The sequence below is a fragment of the Aythya fuligula genome, chromosome 16 (assembly GCF_009819795.1).
Source record: "Aythya fuligula isolate bAytFul2 chromosome 16, bAytFul2.pri, whole genome shotgun sequence".
NCBI classification, from domain to species: domain Eukaryota; kingdom Metazoa; phylum Chordata; class Aves; order Anseriformes; family Anatidae; genus Aythya; species Aythya fuligula.
The window spans coordinates 581887-604412 of NC_045574.1; the positions used below are offsets into that span (position 1 = coordinate 581887).

The following is a 22526-nucleotide window of genomic DNA, read 5'->3' on the forward strand; positions in this document are numbered from 1 at the left end:
CCTTTGATTTAAGAATAAAATGGGTGGTCAATTCAAAATTATTTTTTTCCTCCAGTATTTTTCCTGAAACGATAACTTGAAAATAATGAAGGGGGGATGAATTAATTATTTTGACTCAGATTGTTTCAACACAGAAATAACGATCCAAAATCAGAAATCAATACATTTCACTTAGGAAATATAAAACATTTTAGCATTCTAAATCCCTCTCTTTTCTCTGTGTCCATCTGTGGAGACAAATCAGCAAAATGCATGAATTCAAAGCAACTTCAGTCAACTTAAAATGCATTTTAGCAAACCAACTCTGAACCTTAAAAAATATAATCGAGATCAGATCCTGTAGCAATCTGACCCAGAACATTACTTCTGAGCAGTCTATCCTCAAAATTCTCAACTCTCCATACCTTGCTCCACTCTCTTAAGAGACTGAGTCTGCAAACTTTTTACATGTCAAATTTATACTGAAACCAGCTAGAGTTTCCTACAGCTTCTGCTGGTATAGAACAAAGCATTACAGGAAGGAAGGAAGGAAGGAAGGAAGGAAGGAAGGAAGGAAGGAAGGAAGGAAGGAAGGAAGGAAGGAAGGAAGGAAGGAAGGAAGGAAGGAAGGAAGGAAGGAAGGAAGGAAGGAAGGAAGGAAAAACCTTTTATAGCTCACTTATTCTCAAGACACTGAAGCAGGAGCATACTCTTCAATTTCAGCAAGGGTTGGGGTCAAGGAGGCTGTTTCATACCATTTACATGTGGCAGATGCCAATCACCATTTCCTAAAAGATCCACAACCAAATGGTTTAATGTCAATACTAAACATTTGGCAGCAAGTGTTATGACAAAAGTCTTATACACAAATATAATACGGTATCGCTTAAGTACTCAATAGAAGAAAGGGATTGCAATTAAGGTGCTTTAAGGTACCACATAAATTCATTGATTATAATAAATGCTTCTCCCACTTGACAATATCATGTATTGTCCAGTACAGACTCTTCCCACCTGGTTGGTTCTGTTATTATAGGAGAGGGGCACCAGGATGAACACTACATTTGGAAGACTGATTTTTTAAGCCTTACTAAACAGAAATTACATCCTTTAGTGATTCAGTACTCAGTTCTGAAAGCATGTGATATGAGAAGGGGTTCATGTTGTCAAAAGTTGAGTTGATTTTGAAAGTGAAAAATGTTTCCAATAGCAGGCTTCATTCTGCTGCTGAAATGAGCAGCTGCCTCCTTAGGTTCTTGTGGCCCAATACAGGGTTTCTGCAGGATAAAGAAAGCCTTCCAGTGACTAAATGCTACTGTGATTATGTATCTCTGGCAAGAAAAAGAACATGACTTCCAGCTTGATAGACATTCCTCGTTGCAAAAAAATGGTGCACTCTATTTATTCATAAGCCATTCCTCAGCGGATCACGTCCCTCTGTTCACAAGCCAGTGAGTTTTCCTGAGCAGGCCACAAAGGCAGATTATGTCAGACAGTGAAGCACAAGCTTTTTTTTGTTAATCCAGTTACTCTGGGATGAGATCACCCCACCGTGAGTCACTAAATTCACACAGACAACTTGTAACACACAATAAGAAGCGAAGCCTTGTTCTAGAATCCCTACTGCACTGCTCAGGAGGCATCAAGAGCTTTTAGGCCTCTCAGCACCATACTACACATCTATCTATCCGTCTGAAGCACTTATCCTCAGTGCCCTGTAAGCTTTTCACAAAAGCCAACATAGACTCTAGGTGGGTTTCAAGACCCAAAGAACAGGCCTAGACTACAGATGGACTTGAGCATCAAAACTTTCTTCTGAACCCACCTCCAGCCACTCAGCTGGGTTTTGATGAATGTAATCACCTAGATGTTTGCCACTGCAGCGCTCTGCCACAAGCCTTTTCTGTGCCTGGCCTTCAGGTTATAATTCTTTTAAGGAGATTCAAAGTTATGTGTACATTAAAAGAAATATATCCTCTTCTGCATACTGGTAGGTCATGGTGCTCAACTTCCTTCTGCAAATCCTCAATGGTTATGGAACTGGACAGCAGCGACTTCTCTTACCTGCTGGAGCACAGGAGTGGACAGCAAAATTGGCTGGAACAAATTAAGTAGGGTCAGAAACTAAAGAGATGGCACTACACAGGTTAATCAATCTCACACTGGGAGAACATCTTCAGTCTCTTTTATTTCCATTTATAGAAAAGTGTGAACATAAATCATCAGACTATAAAGAAAATATTTCAAATATTTTCCAGTTAAAAATACAAGGCTACAGCCGACCCCTCCAGGTACACCTGGGATAACTTGCTATTGGGATGAGTTCCAGAACAGCACTGCATTTTGGGGCAACTCCAAGATGCTCCTTGAAACCTGAAGTCAAGGACCCATTTATCCCTGGTACCTTCTATTCTCACAGATTTGAACAGGCTCATTTCTAAGTTTTTCCATTATCTCAGCAGCACAAGATCAGCCCTCTGTAAGAGTGAGGATCAATATGGAAGGAGGATCAATATGAAATGATGAGACCGGGGGCAGGTGGAGGGAGGCAAACAAAAGGGAAAGATATATAAGCACTGGCATCCATGAAGAAATACTATTGCCATGAAAAGAAGGCACTTGAGTTAAATCATTCTGCTGTTGAATTTTTTTAGTAGGACTTTAGAAAACAATCATTAAACTTGGGTTTATGTGGACTTTTTTGTCTGCTTTCTTATGTGAGGATGGGGAGGGTTAATTTTAAAGACAGCAGGGTCAGAAAGACCTCTGTCAGGCAGAAGAGGCTACACAGAAAGATATACAGATATACAGATATTCTGGATATACAGAAAGAGGCTGGCACTTCACTGCCAGCCTGATTTCTTTGGAAATTGAGGAGTACACACAGACAGAGATGACCCAGTGCAGACAGCAACCTCTTGAACGTAAGCAGCATAGCCTCTGACATGGAGAAGTCATTGTTTTGGCTGTGATTATTCTTGCTGCTCCGTGTTTGTGCCAGACAACTGTCACACCACTTGCTTGCTGAGACTGTCAGGGGTTAGATGAACAAGAAGCTGTGAACAGAAGGACAGGAGCAAGTGTCCAGCTGGCGAATTCTCTTCCAGGTTCCCCTGCATTGAGGGTTCCCTACTGCTTGCCAGTGCAACAGCTGATTCCTGAAACACAAGCATAAGAGGGAGAAAGTCACCGCGCTGCACTGCTGCTGCAGGAAGTCACTTGTACAAGCAGGGCTTAAATCACTGAGTCAGTCCCGTTCAGTTTCCTAACATCAGTTTTCACTCCATAGACCCAATTCTCCCTTTCTGCTGCTGTGAAGTGGCAGCAGGCAGTGATCCCCATAGGATTACAATAGTGTGAAGCAGTCCTCACAGGAACACTGGACTGAAAGAAGCCAGAGCAGCACATACTGCAGACGCTAAGTCCAAAATGATTCACAGAAACCTTCCTTCTAAGGTGTTCATCGTTGCATGCAACAACTCACGAAATGCTCCCACATCCTCGTAGCTCCTGTACTGAAACACTTGACAGGCTGCATGGTGGGCAAAATCTCTGTGTGTTTCCCTTTCTGTGCTCCCCCTCAGCAGACGGAGCTCTGTTGCCATCCAAGGCCACTGAGATGCTGAGTACCCAGCACACATAACCCACAGCACACTTCCATGTGAGCAGGTGCAGGGACGTGAGCATCTCTCTCTGTACAACCACGTCAGTGGACCATCTGCTAAAGTTATTCTACCTTGCTAAGAGCTGCATGCTAACACGGCTTCTTGATTGCAGCTGGCTAGAGGTACCAGACCTTCCTTTGTTGGAACAAGGCTACTGACAGGTCTCTTAAGAAGATGAAAAACAAACAAACAAAAAAACCCACAACGCTGTTCCCTCAGGCAGTCCATCAATTCATTGACCAGAACTGAACAGACAGATATCCTATTAAAACAACCAAGCAGATCTATAGGCTGTTTTTCACAATCAGTGGCTGCAGAAGAAATGCTGGCCAAAGAGCCACAGAAACTAAAAATCTGCTATAGCAAAGGATCACTGCAGGCAGTAGCAGCACAGGCTTTGATACAGATACTCCCTCATGAGCATATATACCTGGGCTTGAACAGGAGACTTATAAAACCCATCTCCACAAGCAGCTGGAGTACAAGAAACAAGACATGCAGTGTGTTCCTTTCCAGAAATCATCATTTACTAGCTTAAGGGAGTTCCTCACATCAGTGCGTCTCAGACCTGTCCTTTGGAGAAGCACAGATATCACGATCTCCAGATACCCTCTTGCCCTGTGCAGAGGGCTGTCAGCAGAACAGTCCAACAGATCCCTAACTTCTGCTTGTTTTATAGTTCCGTGGAAACTGGAATTAGTGCTCTAGCTCCATGAAGATAACTCTGCCCTTAGTTTAATGAGATGTCATGCTCCAGAGCAGGGTTTTATGCATCACACATGGTTGGAAGAAGACTCACTGTATTTTTCTTCTGGCTTCAGGTCATCTCAAAATACCAGAATCTACACAGGGAGGATTAAGATCCCAGATAAAGCAGGCTGCACAGATCAATCCCATCCCCTTCAAAACTTGGGCTGCAGCTTTACCTTTAAAAGGCTTTACTCCTTAAACACATAAGCTAAACTTGCCAACTCCAGCCTTGCTGGTGGGGAAGGCAAATGCTGACTTTGCTATAAATCAAGTCCATCCATTCTCTTTCTTTCCCGCCCCGCCATGAGCATAGGCATAAACTACTGCAGTCTGGACATTTATGTGCTACAACCGCTACAGCTTGCTCCAGATGATGAAGAGCAGCCGATCCTTCTAGACACAGGCTGAGTAACAGTTTCACAGATGTCAAGTTTGCTGCATTGTGCTTTATTTGTAGATCTTTCAGAAGATGATCCAAAATTAACAGATCAATTTCCTGGCTCAATGCTCTGCATTGTTTATCTCTTAACCTTCTAGAAGGAGGAAGCCAATCCAAGCAATTGAATTATCCCTGATGGCCACAGAGACCTGGAAATAAATCAAATATTTTGGGAAACCTCCTGAGCTTGCACACATTTCACAACAGGGGTTAAAATGAACTAGCATCTTCTACAGAGTGGGAGACAGGTGGAAGGCACAGATAACAAGCATCTCCAACTTGACGCATTTATAAGCCAGACTCCACTTAGACATTAGACGATAATTAGGAAATACTCATCAAAATATACCAGCATTGCTGAGTTTATTTTAAACTCTGTCAGATGTTTTCCTTCCTGAGAGTCACTCTTGGAACAATATCTCAGGGAGCTTAATGCTGGCACAAGCTGCCGAACTGACAGTGCGAGAAAAGCAAAGCACAGGCACGGCGTGGGTGTGACGGAGCAGCAGCTGTGCATGCTTCCCCGCACAGCCTCAGCCAGGCAGACCCAGGGCAGCACGATGGCACAGGGCAGCTGGTGTAACCACTGCTCTAAGGTCACCAGCAAACCACCCACAGCTCCCCAGCAGGGTGTCTGGCAGGGTTACACAGGTGAAAATTCAAAATGAGAGTGAGCTGAGTATGCAGCCAGACTCATGAGCGGATCTGGGTGTACTCACCCAGGCTGCATCCTAGGCTCTGGCATTAGCTTTGGCCTCCCACCATCCTTTATCTCAGGGCAGCAGTTGCCTTCCCATCTTCTTCCACTGTTCTTTCTAAGCATCACATTTATGCTCTCCACATCTGGCCAGCAAATCCCAGCCTGAACAGCTCGCCACACGTTCCTCTCACAGCACTGCTCCATTCCAACACTGCACGCTCAGATACATCCACTGACTGACAGAAGGCAGAAGCCTTTTCACAGACATTTCCCTCACCCTACTCAACGGTTATCCCCACCAAGAGTCCTTTCCTCCACGTAACCTGGTTGAAAAAAGGTGTATTATTTCTGGAAACTCTAATTATAGTTAGCTCTGTTAATATAAAGAATAGCTGTATTAAATATTCAGGATGTTGATATCACACAAATCAAGCAATGTATCCAGCCCTAGACAAGAATCAACTTGATCCACCACTGTCAGGTCACAGTGTTGAGCACCAGGTCACGCCATGAAGGTTCTCTAGTGGACGTGTGGGGGTCATCTACAAATCCATGTGAAACGTAAGGGAAACTTTCTCACACACACACAGGAGGAAGCTGCAGGCCAGACATCATTCATGTTCCACCAGCCATTTGCCTGCTCATCTCTGCCAAAGCTGCCCAGCACTGCCAGTTCAAGGAGACATAAAGTGTGTCTCCATCGTCCTGCAGATAAGAGCTTTGCTCAGGCCAGCCCAGGCCCAGCGCTGCAAGCCTACATTGCTACCCTGGTAATGAACTCAAGTGAACACACATGGTACTTCAGCTTGGCACATGCAGAGAGCTCATACCTGCCCAGAAAAATGCCACAGGCATGACTTCATTTGATATTATAGGCAGTAACACTGGAGGGGTGAAAGCTTACTGTGTTAAAAGTTGTTTTCCTTGCTGGTTCTCACATGCCTGATATGAAACGGACCCACCAATTTATCTTCCAGACCTACAGCAAGTCTCTGGGAACAATTCCTAGGTTCTGCTCAGTTCCAGTGGATTCAAACTCGCTGCTGAGACACGGGCCGAGTCCTAGTTCACTGAAGTCAGTGAACCAGTCACCATCCGCTCCAATTCCTTTATGACTACCCATGTTGGCAGGCTGAAGGCTGGAGATGAATCAGATCATCATTCCTGAGGGACACAATCATATTTAATTTGCGCTTCTATTCCACACACAGTGTTGTTCACCCAATAGCTAGGCAAATGAAAATGCCCTCTTCCTTTTTATGCAGTCCTGTGAGGAAACCAATTTCTGAATATACTTTTTATTTTGCTTAATCTGATGTTCCTGTCTGGCTCCAATGTTTTTGTAAAATAACATTATTGTAAGCTTTTAAAATTATTTACATATTGAACACAAGAAAGAGTTTTTCCTTGCCACACCAGTAAGATTTTTTCCTCTTTATATAAAAGCCTTTTGAAACCTTTGTACATAACAGGCTGAGGCAAGGAAGGAAAAGAACCTTACATGATTTCCTCTTACTAAAAGCCTGAGACAAACCCTGATAAAAGGACCAGTATTGGCCGTCTTGCTAGTGCAATACTTTGTGTGCTTAAAGCCTAATAAACCTAGTTTAGAGTTCCTAAGCCAAACAATCATGGTTATTTCAACCTTTATACATGTTTTTAAAATATTCCTCTCCACCACTGACAGACAATGACTTTCCCAGCCAAGGCTGTTTTGCAGTTTCATAGGATGCCTTTAATAAAGCAACCAAAGGGTTAAATTCCGAGAGTATCAGGATAAAAGCAATGCACAAGCTGTGCCTCCAATGACTACAGCAGAGGTTTGGGAGCCAGGACTCCTCTGTTGCTGGCTCTGCCACAGAAGTATTTCACAGCTTCAAGCCATTCCCTTCATCCTCCATCTTCACTAGAGTCTACCCAACCTGTACAAATAGGGTGGTCTCCATCAATCACCCCAAAGCATTTTCAACTTTCCAGGGAAAGGATGCTGAAAGTGCAAGGAGTTAACAGTATTTCCATCCAACCTCAGGTGCCAGCACTTACCCGAAGTCCCTAAGCCAGCTACCACTTGCCAGGAATATACATAAATGGTCACTTGTAGGGAAAAAAAAAATCCCCAGTGCTTAACAATTTGTTTTATTTGACATCTGACAGAATCGTTAACTTTGGAGGTATGGTTGAAGTGTCTTTAAAACACCAGCAAAAAAACCCCACACAACTGTTCCACTTAAAAGTCAGTGAGATTTAGCAGACTAAGTGCAGGGACTCCCACGCTCTAGACCTATCTCTGCCACTACCTTCACCAGGATATTTCATCTCTGCAAGAAAGTAATTAGAGCATTTCCAGTGTAACTCATGGTATGCAACAAGGATCACCACTTAATATATGTACAGCGCTTCAGCGAGCTGAGTGTAGCGCATTATGAAACTGGGACAAGCAGATCAAGGAACTAAAACAAAAAATCCAACATGAAAAAAGAATCCAAAACTCTTACTTTATGCTTCCGCTGCCATCCCCGTAGCAATGTAGACTCTTGGAGTCTAAAGCTGGGTGCTGACACTCCACGCAGACAGTGTGGCCCTCCCTGAGATACTGCATCCAGTGAGTGTACGAGTAGTGACTGTGCAAGCAGGCCGGCGTGATGGCCACAATCTGGAATTCGACACAGTATCTGCAAGCAAAATAACCAACTAGGTTAGCGCCTTCTGCGGGACTATAAGAGCAAGATGAAATTCAGTGACTACAGATCACTAATTAGAAACAAACAAAATCCATCACCCAAGGCTATGAAAAACAGAACACGTGAAGTACCTGTATTCTGACAAGCTTAAATGGGGAGTAAAGCTACTCTGTGATGCTTTCAACTCACATATCAAATAATAACAGGTATTACCAACACCTCTTTTACAAAGGAGATGCAAATAGGTCAAGCATTTGACTAAAGCCAAAAACCAATAGGGCCAGATCTTCTGATTCCATGCCTGGTATTCATTTGCTCAGCCATGCTTCTCCATCATCTCAATGACTTACAATGAATTTTGTAGAGTGATTTGTGATGGGAGCTAAGATTTGGTCCATAAAGGTTTTCCTTGCAATGATCTCCCTCCTAAGAGACAGTGAGGTTGTCGTGTCTCGTTACAAAGACTACCAAACTGACATGGCACTTCTGCTCTGCTCAGACTGCTCTGTGCTTCTGCTACTAACCAAACCAGGCAGAAAAGCTGAAAAGAACTGGCCTTGTTTGAAGGGGAAAACCAAGGAAGTTCAGTAACTGTCTACAAACACAGCAAAGAATTGGGTTCTGGTCTAGACTGGTTGTATATCAGTTATCATGGGGATTTCCAAACACCTTCAAGTGAACTGTGCAAGCTGCATGCTTCCATGCCTTATCTGAAAGGGAGCAGGAACAAATGCATGCAGTAGACCTGTGCTGACATTTCCAAATTCTACAGGAAGAAGACTCAACAAACTATGCAAGGGAGGCTCAGGGTCAACAGATGCTCTTTCCTTCAGATACTTAAGTGAGGGGAGTGGACACAACCACACACTATGGAAATGCTTACATGTGCAACAGCATGTGGGGAAATAAACTAACAAGTATTTGGCTACTTCATGCTGTAAGCACAGTTCTGGGAAACTCTACGAGCCATTCACGGGAATTGCAGCTCTCCACAAGAAACAAGTAAACCATCAGAGACTACAATACAGTTCTGTGGAGAACAACCACACTGCAAAGCTGTTCAAGAGGGCTGATAGGATGAAAGATAACCTTTCGTATCAGCACTGTTGCTGCAACTAACGACCCCAACTGGGAAAGAAGAGGACTGGGAAGGTCAATGCCAGCCCTCTGTGTTTGGGGCATCAGTCTGGAGGCAGTTCAGCACACACAGAGGCAGCTGTGTCTCAGTGGGTAAAAGGCAACAGACAGTTTTCTGCACAATCCTGTCTGTACCTGTGCTGTGCAACTGTACTACAGAAGAAAACGGGCAGCATTACATCCAAAAGGAGCTGAAATAGGAGGAGGAAGAGTTTCTCAAAATAGCAGATTTTGTCCCCTTAGAATTTATTCCATTTACACAGAACAGTGCAAACAGCACCTGTTTCCACTTCTGATACCAAGGCATTATCCCTCAGGTCAGCAGCTCTCAGCAACACTTCTGGGGGCTCAGCATTAACCCTCAGAAGCCAACAATAGCCATAACATATTTCTATTCCATGACGCCTGTCTCCATTATACAGTTAAAGACTGGATCTCAATGATATACATAGATAGAAAATAAACCCTGGATCAGGAACACACTGTTCTCTCTCATAGAAACTAGTATGGACCAAGGCTCCTGTAAGGCTGGTGTTACAAGTTTTCCAGTCAGTGAGTCTCTTAAGGAAGAGAGACATGCTGGACTTAACACTGGTTAAAGAAGTAGCACAGAAGTTTCATCTGTCAGGATTGCTGAGCAGACACATCACACGCCAGCACCCACAGTCTGACAGCATTAATTCTTATAGAGGGGCCACCAGTCCATCTTATTTGACTATTCGTCCTAGCTAAGTCCACTGCTTCTTAACTGTGCAGTATACCACACATGCTTATAGTAAAGATGCATGTATAAATATTAAATGTGGTCTGTGGTTAGGAATCTTTTCAGGAAGCAGTCTAACTCATGACAGCCACAAAACTTTCAAGAGCTCCTTGCCAGACATCCTGCCATGAAGACAAGCACTGAGCGCTCCAACTGGACACTGAGAAGAGCTGAAGTGACTGGTCTTTGGTCTACTGATCACCCGATCTCAGCTCATGGCATCACTACTGTTTAAGATCTGAATTTCAGCCTTGTACTGGCCTTACATCAAGGCAGTCCAACAACTTTAAGATCCATTGCAGATATTGCTGTTGCTCAGGGGAGAGCAGCACCCTGCTCTAATGAAGTGCTCTTGTCCTGATGGTTCTTATCAGCACGATGCTGGGCCCTGAACTGCTACCAGAGAGATGTTCAAGGTAGAATATGACTGTGTCACTGTGCTGAATCTCCAACTTACCCCACTCTTTCATTGCCATCATCTGCAGCTCTTTTTTTCCTCGCTTTTCCAAACCCTCCTGTTGTTATTAACGCGGGGACTGCATATATCAAAGAGAAAAAATACACAGAGTAAGTGATAACAGCACACTGAGGCTGTCAATGTCTGCAAAACAGTGAAGATGGACCTTTAATCTCATATGGTTTTATTTTTGGCAGGAGAGAAAAACAAATATAACTTTGTATTTTCATATTATCAGTGACCACCAATCATTTCATTGAGAAGAGAATCTGTATAGCTACTATATTTTTGCCTGAGTAAAGCAAACCTTTGCATCTCTGAAGTGGAGTAAGGCACTCCCAAAAGACAGAGCGGGAGGCAATATTCACTTAATGCCAACTCTCAAGAGGATTGGAAAAGCCAGTTGTAACTAGAATCCAGACTGGACAGATTTTGACCCAAAAATAACAGTAACAAAAATAATGAGCAGTTCTTCTAAAAATCAGCAAATGTATGTCATAAAAAGTTAACCAGGACAAACTCAAATCAGGTATTTCTCCACAAAGCAGCAGGAGGTTTACTCTGCATGCACTCTGTTCCAGTGCAGAGAAGTCATACCTTGCCTTTGATGGGTATTGCTCCTTCATGACTTTTTACAGATGACTCATTCATTACAAGAAAAAAAAAAAGTGCTCAACACTCACTTCCAGAAGTTTTAAACTAGCATTAATCTACCAACTCTATCGAAAGTGCCAGAGATTTACAGCTGTATAAGTGAGAACACAATAGGTCTGTAATATTTCACTTTTGAAACACACCAGACCACAGCAAACGGCAGGTGCTATTTTTAAATATTGTCCCAGGAAGGATATCTCTAAACCCCTGCGTGAAGAGCTCAGTTCTCAGTTACACCAGACAGGCCCAGAGCAAATCTGCTGGTGTCTCAAAACAGCTCTTTTCAAATACAATAAAGACCAAGTCTGCTGGCGTAAACAAGAGTCCTACCCCTATTACCAAGACACTTACACTTTCAGCGGACTTACTCAGGTACTGTTTGCACTCTGTTCCTTGCTGAGTCCAGTACTCCACGCAGCCAGCCCTCTCCTCCAGAGGAGGGCACACCTCTCCTCCATTCCTGGGCTCCTGGATGACATGCCTCCTCCGAACACGGTATGTTGTCTTGCAAGGCTCTGCACAGCCACTCCAGACACTCCACTGAGATACAACACAGGGCATAACTGGAAGAAGAGTAAGAAACAGGAGTGTAAAATGTTACAGAAATGAGGCAAGCAATGCTCCTTCTCCAGAAAAGACACTTATTGACACAGCTCTGTACAACCTTCCTTTTTTCACAATTGTCCCAAAGTTGTGCCAGGCACTTCCCAGTAGCTCGGTTCCCAGGAGTCATCTGGCCAGAAGTTCCAGCCAACCAACCCAGTCCAAACTACATGGGGCCACTCACCTCCCTCTAGCTACGCTGCTGCAAGCTTCCAATGCAAACTGGTACCTGCACTGAATGAACTGTCACACAGAAAATGACAACCAGCCATGGAGTATGAACCTCTGCATGGCTGGCTGGAGTTGATGGCAGAGTTCTAGAAGTGAAATACAATACAATAGCTTCCAACTTGTACATGTTGGTACCAATTTCAAGACATTTATCCATGACTTTAAGTTTTGGGAATCTTTAGTAAGTAATGCATCAAAAATCTTCATGTCCTTGAGCATCCCTACCTGTTCTCACACAGTATTTTTAGTGCCAAAGTCCAAAGCTTCGGCTTACAAGCAGCTGCAGAAACGTCTCCCCTTAGCATTTAATATCCCCTTCATTCACTCTAAAACACACCAATATCATTCCCTATGTCGCATATCCCCTTTTGTGATCTCTTCCCCATGAGCATGCCCATAGTTGAGCTTCATAGGACTGCACGTCTGGAGAGAACTATCCAAAATAACAGAGGAAGCACTTGAGAGCACAATAGCATTCACCTGCTGGCCTCTCTCAACGGCAACCTGGTACAATAGCTCATGATATACTACATCAATTGTACTTAACCAACACAACCTATACATCAAAAACAACACATCCAGGAAAAAAACACTTGCAGGTAAGCCCAGTCAAAAAATTCTACATCCTTTGGATCTACATAAGAAATACAACTTAAGGAACTCATGCCTTGCTCAGATATGCCACCATCAGGACTATTCACTCAGCTCACTTCTGATCACATTCTGCCTATTCCTTCATAGCCTAAGTGACTGGACAAAGAACTGTACCTTTTCTTGGTATTATCCACAGAAGCATTTTAGATTTTAAGCAAACACCTTGGCAGGAAAAAGAAAAAAGAAAAGGAAATTTGTATCGTTACTCCCAGGTCATTGTTGCTGATGTGGTAGGTCTAATACAGCCACACAGGGTACCATAGGTGGGTTTAGCATGCGTGTATTCACATTTTCCACTGACTCCAGTAACTACTGCTTTTGCAAATATTTAGGCAGCAGAAGTGCAATTCCTGTCCTCCCTGAGCCTTTCATCTTCTTGGGTGGCGCTTTCAACTAGCAAACAAAATTTGGAATGAGCACAAAACTCTTATGAGGACCAAGTGAATGCAGCGAGCCTTCCGCTAGCAAAGGGAGAGCAGGGGGATATCAAGGAGCACTGTCTAGCTTCACTGTCCCTGTAGCACTCCTGAGAAAGAATTCTGTGATGCTAAGCCGTACATTTATTATCACAGCATAGGAAGACTACCTGGCACACAACTGCCGAAACATTTCACTGCTTCTGTGTCCACTCTTTGTCTGTGAACCACACCATCTGACCTGACTTAGCAGAAGGCAGAAGGCCACCAGTATTCCAGCCTTGGCTGCTCTGGCATCTCTCTTTCTCCCGGCAGGACACTGGCTGGCCTCCACTGTAATTGTGCCTGGCTAGCCCTCCTGCTCAGGAACTCCTGACAGGTATCATTGGGAACAGAGCCTCACATGCCTTTTGTAATTAACTGTGCCTCACAATTCAATCTTCCTTGCCTGGCTGAAACAGTAACAGGAGCACACAGGCGCAGAGAAGCTGGGATGTCACTGTTTTGATTACATCCCTTCTTCCCTCATGTCTTCAGAAACTTTAGGAAGATTTTTCAAATGCTCTTCTTTTTTGTCCAAAGGCACCACAAACAGTTTTTAAACCTATTCAAAGATTTATCAATTATCTGAGACATTTCATATTTGCAGCAATGTACCACAAGAAAAGCCTGTGCATCAGCTTGTATGCTGCACATTAAAATCCTTTTGTGCATCACATTTATTTTGAATCTTCTGCTCTCTTCAGTTTCATTTGGCCTCAGATATTAATGTCTCTGCCTTCATATTTTGCTTTAAATTTAGTTTGATAAAGTAGCTCTGTAGCGATTGGACAAAAAGAAAACTACAGAAGAAAGGCCAGGCTACAAAGACAGAAGTCAAAGCAGAGTTGGGTCCCTTCCATGCAGCACAGAGGGACCACAGGCAGCAGGGCAGCGGTATCATGCCATGCACAGAGCCAGTCCTCCAGGACCCATCCGAGCCGGCAGGATGCTGTCGTACCGCCGGCATGCCACAGGACGGCACCGCCGAGCACCGTGCGACACCCTGGACACCACGGGACTGGAGCCGTGATTGCCCTTTGCCATTTCCTCATGAGGTGTAAGCACCTGCAAACACATTTCTCTTAGCACCCTGCTGTAACACGAACGGGGGGCGTGAGGGGTTCCTACTGATGCCAGCTATCCCGGCGGACTGCCGAAAGCAGCGGGAGCTGAGGAGAACAGCCAGCAGGGCCGGGGCACTGCTGTGACAGCCTGGGGCCAGCTGTGCCCGCGGGTTGGTGGTGGTCTGTTCACAGTTCGTCTAAAGTGCATCAGGATGATCTTATTTCCTTTCAGCTTCGGGATATTTCCTACCTGCCTTCCAGCTCTCTTTTGAAAGGAAAAAGGCAACTGAATCACAGGAACATCAGCCTGAAGCAAAACCGTGCAAAAAGGCACAGCTATGCAGGCTGGAAAATAAAAAAAGCCATTATGTGGGGGGATAAGTCTCCTCAAGGATGCTATTTGTGGGGAAGGGATATGGGATTGCACCGCTCACTAAAATAACTGATCTCCCTAATACACACCTGTACCTTACCAGCAGACATTTACAAAGGCTCAGCAGCATGGGCTCTGCAGGGCTGCACGGATCAGCAGGAGCAGTGGGTTTGATCCCATCCATCATCATCAGCCCCCAAAGGCACTGGGACAGGGGACTTCTGAGTTGGGAAACGTCCCATTTCACATGTGTAAACCCGTCAAGTCATTTAAGCTCCCCTTCACCACTCGGAACAGCAGAGCGAACTTCTCTCTTCGGGGTTATTTTGGGGCTCTGCTCCCACTCCAGCTCGCCAAGGCAGGCACGCCCGTCCCTTCCACCATTCCCACACCCATTCTGACACCCCCAGCCCATGGCACCTGGGCACCTCCAAGCCTTGGTGTGGAGCAAAGCTCCCCGGTTCGGCCACCCCACATCCCCTGTCACCATCCCCACACCCGTACCTGAGCCGTGCCCGGTGCGAGACACCTTGAAAGAGGACGGGCAGCGGGGCACCGGGAGCCACACTCACCTGGGCAGGCCCGGGCATAGTCGTGGCAGCAGTCGAGGGTGTGCTCGCACGCCTGGTCGCAGTAGCAGGGCCCGTAGGAGCCGTCGGGCCGCCAGCCGGTGCCCACGCAGGACGGGTCTCGGCCGGGGCAGCACAGCCCCAGGGCGGCACAGCCGGCGGCGGCGCGGCGGGGCAGGGCCAGCAGCGCCAGGACCAGCGCGGCGGCACGGCCCGGCATGGCGGCCCGGCACGGCCTGAAGGGACCGAGGGACGGCTCTGCCCGGCCCCGGTTGCTTTCGTTACTCCCCGGCTGCTGCGGGGGGAAGGAGCCGGCCCGCCTCCCCCGCGCCCCGGCCCCGCCGCTGTGAGGGGAAGGCACCGGGCAGGGCCCGCCCGGCCTCCCGCGGGGTGCCCCGGGGCCGGGGCGCGGCTCCTGGCCTGGGGCCGTGGGTTCAGAGCCGGCTTCCAGAGCCCTCGGGCGGCTCTCGGTGTTCCTGCCGGAGCCCGGAGGCTCCCCCGCCTTCAGGGCAGCTCCACGAAGGTGCTGCGGGGTTTTGAAGGGGATCGCTTCTGCCAGCCGAATTGTCGTGAGGAGTGTCAGCAAAACCAACCAAAAGAGACTTTTTTTATTATTATTATTTATTTTCTTCCCCCCAGATTTGACTCCAGCATATCTCAGGAGGCATTAAAAACCTGAAACTACTCCTCTCCCACTACAGTACAGCAGCTTGTAAGAAAGCGACCCAGCTGGCTACAGTGCCTCTCTACAGAGCTCCTCTGAATTTTCTGCTTACTTTCAAATGCAAGAAGCTTAGTGATTAGAGCCACTCCTGTGAATTATTTAGCTATTCAGTGGGACGCTAAAGGCTTTACTGTAACTTCTTATCAAACAGACTTGCTTTAAAATTGATCACAACAGATGTTACACCTTGCTGAATAGTGTACTGGGGTTTATAAAACCCACCCACTGAATTTTTGCGATTCATTATGCTACTGTACTAACGGTGGGTATGGGCAGAGTGTTCCCACTTCAGGGAGATTGCAGAAAAGATGCTTCTAGAAAAAAAAAAATAAATAAAAACACGAATACTGCTGGACAGGCTAACACCTTCATCATGCGCAGTGCTGGAGGTATGGGAACAGAGGAGACCTGGCATCATACCAAACCAGGCATAACATGGTAAAATCTTCCAAAAAGATAAGGAATAAAAGGAACTTCAGCTTCTTTGTATGTTCCTAGATACCTGTATCAAGGAAATGATGTCTCATTTTCTTGGCAGTGGTCAGATATCACCTCCTTGGAAATCATAGACGTAACAAATCCTACAGTGGGTAAGAGACAAAAAAAGCCATGAGAGGAAAGAGAAGAGCACTAAAAATTAGAGGCCATAGGGTCTACGGAGAAATTTAAAGATACCAGATGTTAATTCCTGCCTCTGCCAATGAGTCACTCACTATGTGAACAAAAGTCATTTAATCAATGTATGTCTCATTCTTGATCTAGAACAGGAAGAACATTCAAAAGGAGACTGCATTACTCAACTCATTAGTCAACACAAACAGAGGACTGTACAGCTTTTGCACAATTAACCGAAGGTAATAGAGAACACTTCCCAGGTGTTTCTGTTTCCAGCACTGATGCTGCCATGCTCCAAGCTGGGGTAGGAGGAATACAACCATATTATTCTGAGACACACAAAACTGACTGAATAAAAATTAGTTTTAGAAAGCAATGTTCTCATATTAAGACTGCAATTTTAACTGTTCTTGTGCTATTAGGAAAATCAGATCTGGGTCCAGATATCTCACGGGGTTTCCATTCAATACATCCCCCACCCTAAAGCTTTTGGGAGAAAACCTCGTTGCTTATCTCACATTCCTGGTCTGAAAGCAAAAGTTCTTCCTCATGGTTTGACATAATCGTAGGGGATTTTTTTTAAGGTTTGGGTCTTTTTTCCCCTGACATGCTCCAAAGATAATAATGTTAAAGAAGCCAGGGAAAGCATGGCCCAAGCCCTGGACCATGGCAGCCCAGCAAGAGGTCTGTTGCAAAAGAATTGCCGATTCTAAAAGTGGGACTGTTTGCCCTATGAGGAATACTGGAGCCAAGAGAGTCTGCTTTATAGAAAGGAACTGCAGCTAGCCCATGTTATAAGGAACGTTCAGCAGCAGAACAGCTTGCAGGGCTGTCCTTGGCAGTGGAAATTGTGTCTTCCAACCTACAGGGAACATCAAGCAGCAGCTCACCAGGGCAGGTGGAAAAGCTGCTTTACCTGCTTGTTCAAACACAGCTGCTTTCCCTGCTGGCCATGAGGGGCTCCTTCCCTCCCGCTCGTTTTCTCTTGCTTAATTAAGTTGCACTGCGATGGAGCTGCTGCTGACCCAGTTCCCAGAGGCCCTCCTGCTCCCTTCGTTAACGCTGATGGACAGAGGATGTCAACAGATGCAATGTCCCTCCCAAGCGACCAAGGGAAGGAAGCTTATTCTCACTTCTACTCTGGGTAGTGTCTGGGATAGTTCATCACTGTCCATTACCATCTCTGACAAAGGCTGTGCCAACCAGCTGTGGTATGGGGAATTCTGTCCAGTGCCAGCCCCTTCTTAAACTTTATTTTGCCATAAGCCCCCTCCTCCTGACAAAATAAAATAAAATAAAATAAAATAAATCATTATGTAGTCTGGATAGTATTTACCACATTCTAAAACAGGATTTACCCTACTCCCTATATGTATCCATCTCTGTATCCATCTGTCTGTCACCTGATGATTTACATGTACACTGTAAATGCATAAGGAGAGAGGTATTTTCTTTGTTCTGTGTTTGTACAGCCTCTTGCACATTACATCCCTTGTGCAGGACCTGGATTCTTGTGCATTGCAGCAATAAGGGCATCAGCAGAGCTATCAGTACACAGGCCAAAAAAAAAAATAAAAGGGTTCTGGTTTAGAGCATCTGATTTTAGCCTCCATTGTGACAGCCAAGTCTGTAAAAGCATAAAAGGAAAGTAGCCAACCAAGTGATTCTTGGAGCTGATTTCTACAGATATGTGAACGCCACAGGAGAGCTGGCTGCCAACTCATTCAAACCCTTCTTAGAAGCTATCTCATGGGATGCTCTGCTTGTTTTGTTCTGTTTCAGCAAGTACCACCAATTCACTTGAGCCTTCCGGAGTATGACACAAATCAACAGACACGACAATGCTTGTCCAAAAGCAAAGGTCAGTATTTCCACATACGCTGTTGCTGCAATGAGCAGGTACCAACTTGAGTAATTCCAGGTGCACATATCAGCTTTGTTCTCAGCTTTTAAATACCAGCAGAGAAACCCTCAGAAACTTTAATGTTTTCAAAGAAAAGCTGGGACAAATAATTAAGCTTCCTACTACAAACAAATCCAGTAGATGCAGCAAAACTCCAAGACCAAGAAGCCCAGTGAGAGGTTGAGGCCTTTTGGGATAGGTGATAATCAGACTCGACTCTAAGCACAGATGGTATTTAAACAAACCAAATCTGTGTGCCAACTCCTGTCACCCCTTCGCTCTTTAGAAGCTGAGCTCTCAACTAGTAGCTACATTAAAAATTTTCAACCCTTTCTTCCTGTCTGATCACCCTGTTTCTGAGGATACCCTCCTTCATGAAATGATGCTGTAGCATCCTTTGAAACAGAGTGTTACATTTTCAGTAGTAGGTGCAAGCCCTAAATTTCCTCCCTTTCAGGTTGCGGCTCTGGCAGGGCAGCAGCACTTGCTCCTAAGCCCTGCGGGCCTGACCCAGACACAGTACAGCAGAGGAGAGGAGGGCCAACACAAAACCAAAGAGACCGACCTGCCCTGTGCTATTCTTAACTAACTCTCCCTTTCAAACTGTCCATTATGCTTGTGCCTCACTGATCAGGCAGAATAGGGGCAAGCTGGCCACATGCCAAGGCCAAAGCAACTGCTGTGTTTTTGTGTTCAGGGCACTTAGCTGATCCTGTAGTTTGCTGAGTGTTTTCCCATCCCAGATCCTTCCCTCTGTGTGGCATATAGAAAAAAAAAAAAAAAAAAGCCTCCAACACAAGAAAAGCAGGAACACGTGCAAGAAAAATGTGGCAATCTCTAATGATTTACCCTACCTGGACATTCCACTGAAGCCATTCAGTGGAGCCTGAGAAGAATTTATTCCTTGTTTCATTCAGTTGTTTAACTCCCTTCCCCTTGTGCTGGCAGCAGGAAATCTCTGACTTCCCACCACAGCATCTCAGCCCTTTCATCACACCCAAGGCCCTGGGCATGCTGCCTTCCCAGCCCTGACATTAACTCAGTACACACAGGTCTTCCTTTACACAGGTCAAAGACATCCTTTGCACAAGCTGGTTAGTGTCCTCCTTCTCAGAGCTGCTCTAACCAGAGCAGAGACTGGGATCTGATCTCAGACTGCTGCTGATAAAAAGCTGAGCACGCATCTATCCACTAGAAAAGCTGCATTAGGTCAAAACAAAGACCTATCTTCCCCCACATCTGTGTTCAATAGTGGCCAATACCCCATGCCCAGGAGGGAGTAAAAGTTGTCTGGTGGTATTTCACCACAATGCTTTCAGACCTTCTGGTAAATCACCTCCAGGATTACCTAATAGCTGGTGCCTATGCCTCAGCCAAGGTGTTTTATACAAATCCTCTCCCCTCCCACTTCATGCCAACGTAAGCTTTTAGCCCCTGCAGCCTCTCACAGAAGAATGCCATGCTGCACGGGGCACAAAGTTATTCTGAACCTGGCATCAGTTGATTTAATTGGAATTCCTGGGTCCTGTATTGGAAGAAACAGGGAACAATCAATTCTCATTTACTTTCTCAAGGCCACTTAGGATTCTATAGATCGCCACTGAGTTCTCCCTTAATCACTTCTCTTGCAGGCTGAAGAAGGAGCTGAAGGGGCTGCCTGGGCAGCGGTTTGAGTCGGAAGAGAGGTGCCACCAGCCCAGGCTCTGCCTCAGCAGCTCTGCCACTGTGGTTTCCCTGCCACTAGTTGTGTTTACAGCATCCAGTTCATCCCTGCTTACCTCACAGACCCTGGCTCTCTTGAGTCTTTCTTTAGGTTAGCTAGACCTTAATGACAAAAGAAATCACTCCTGCAGATGTGGTCTTGCTTTCCCATGCACCCACTCACAATACGAATTTACACAGTTAAAGTCAAGATGAAAACAAATTGACACAGACAGATCATAAGGGCTGAGGGAGAAAAAGAAAAAGAAAAAAAATCTGATGTGTGAAAATATCCTAATGCAAGAATTAAGGTGTGTTTTTTTTCTTCTTTCTTTCAGAAACTCAAAATAACAATTGTAAAAACTACAGGAGCTGGGCGATTTACTTGCACACCTGCTCCTGCTTTCTTAAAATGCCTGCCTGCATACTTATCCCAGGCACCCTATACAGAAAGCTGCAATTAAAAAAAGTGTTGGGGGGTCAGGAAAGGGAGGAGGTCTAGGCACTGCGTGTTAAAAAAGGCTTATTTGAGAAAAGATTCAGGTGGAATTTTCTTTTATCAAGACCCGTAAGCAAAGAATACACCTGCAGGGATCCTAACACCACTTTACTTGGAGGAGATTCAAGTTCTGTGCTGTGATTCTCTCCTTTGCAGCATCCTTCGAGATCTCAGAATAGAAGTGAAAAGACCTTTGAGAGGCATTCTCCTTCTCCCTTTCTGTATGCATCTGCTATTTTTTAGCACGTAGAGACACGGGTTAAGAGTTGCCATCAAGCACAATTCAGAGATCTTGTTGGCTGACATCCGAAGAAAGCAGGCTATAGACCCGTGAGACCTGAGATACTAGCTCTTGCTGTAGTGGAGAAGAGCATCAGACCAAACAGTCCTCAACTCCACCTGCAAACAAAGCCCAGCCAGCAGCAGTCCTACATCCTGACAAAGGGATGGGATCTCTTTAGGACTGAAGGGCATTTTGATCAGCACACCTGAACTGGGCTGCTGACCCAGAACCATCTCAACCAGAAAAAAATCCTTTCATGTTAGACCTAGGCTTTTCTGTGTGCTTAGGAGACAGGCAACTGCTGCACACCTCTCCAGACATGCCTTTGCTACCCGTGTAAAGCTCACGGTCATCTGCAGAGAGGAGAACCACATCTGGACAGAGTGTGCAGAGGGCAGCAGTCTTCCCCAAAGTTCCCCATATGACCACCTAGGTCCACAGTCTCTGTTTCTCAGCTAACAAATTTTGTCCCCAGGACCCAGACTCCCAAGGTACTGCTGAGAGAATCCCCATCACGGCAGAGCAGTTATGGCTGGGCCTCTATCACAGCAGCAAACACCTTCTTGAGTTTAAACCTCAAGAGTATTTGCCCTTGATAAATGCAGCATCTCAGCACAGTCCCACAGCTCAGACTGCAGCCCATGGGAGGTGTGAGCTGCTCATTCTGCCTTCTCCTCTCTCATATACAATGCTGCATTATAAGACCATGACGGGAAGTCGGGATGGAAGAGAAGCAGAGGTGTCACTCCTCACTCAGGTGTGGCTATGGGCACAGAGACCAGGGGTGGAAGCCATCCCCTGTCCTCTGCCCAGACCCATTCCACAACCCCATCACATACAGAGCAGGGCTATGACTCACCAGGGCATAAAGGAAACAAACTCATTGTCATTAAAAAGCTATTATCTTTAATGAAAGCTGGAGGAGGTTCAAAGTGGCCAAGACTCTTATTTAGAAAACAGAAAAGACAAATACTTTAATAAAAAGCTTTTAGTGGTTTTCTCTCTAGTTCTTCTGCTTCCCTGAAGAAAACAGAAGGAAACCAGCCAACTTTTCTGAATCCAGTACTTTCAGTTTGGATGGGCTTTCTTTTCCTAAGAGAAAGTGAAAGAACAACTTGAGAGTCTGAGCCATAAGAGACACCTTTGTGAACAAGGCAAACTATACTTCTAAGCAGAAGAAAAGCCCTAAACGGGTCTGCATTCAAGTCAAAGCTGGAATTTTTCCCTAGCCTGTGAATGCCCAGGGTGGACCTAACTCCACAAAGCATCACTGGGAATCTTTTAAATCCAAAATAATCCTATGATTCTACGGCAAGACATGCTCTCTAGAAGGAACGCAATGCCTAAAATCCCCCATCAGCTCCCCGAGCTACATGACCCCCTCCCACATTAAGTCGAAAGCAATGCTTGACTTCTCAGATTCCTCCCAAACTGGTTCCACTCTCCTGCTTTCACCAGTTGCTTCCACACACAGCCACCTCCTCCTTGAACCCCTGCACCTCTGCATCCTCCTCCGACACTGCTTCTCTGGTAGCCCCACCATGCTGGGAGATCCCTCCAGGCAGGAGCAGCCTTCCCCTCCTTCCCTGACTTGCACTATGGCTCAGTGGGCTACAGAAATAGC

At 45.5% G+C, this 22526-nt stretch overlaps 1 protein-coding gene across 1 annotated transcript; it reads right to left on the minus strand.

The window, feature by feature from the left end:
* Positions 1-2257: 2257 nt before the first annotated feature.
* Positions 2258-15397, minus strand: LOC116495783 (somatomedin-B and thrombospondin type-1 domain-containing protein-like). The gene is made up of 5 exons (XM_032198494.1): positions 15181-15397; positions 11594-11788; positions 10572-10650; positions 8029-8205; positions 2258-3137 (listed from the first exon to the last, which is right to left on the minus strand). The coding sequence occupies exons 1-5, from the start codon at positions 15395-15397 to the stop codon at positions 3020-3022; spliced, it is 786 nt and encodes a 261-aa protein (XP_032054385.1). The 3' UTR covers positions 2258-3019.
* Positions 15398-22526: the final 7129 nt, after the last annotated feature.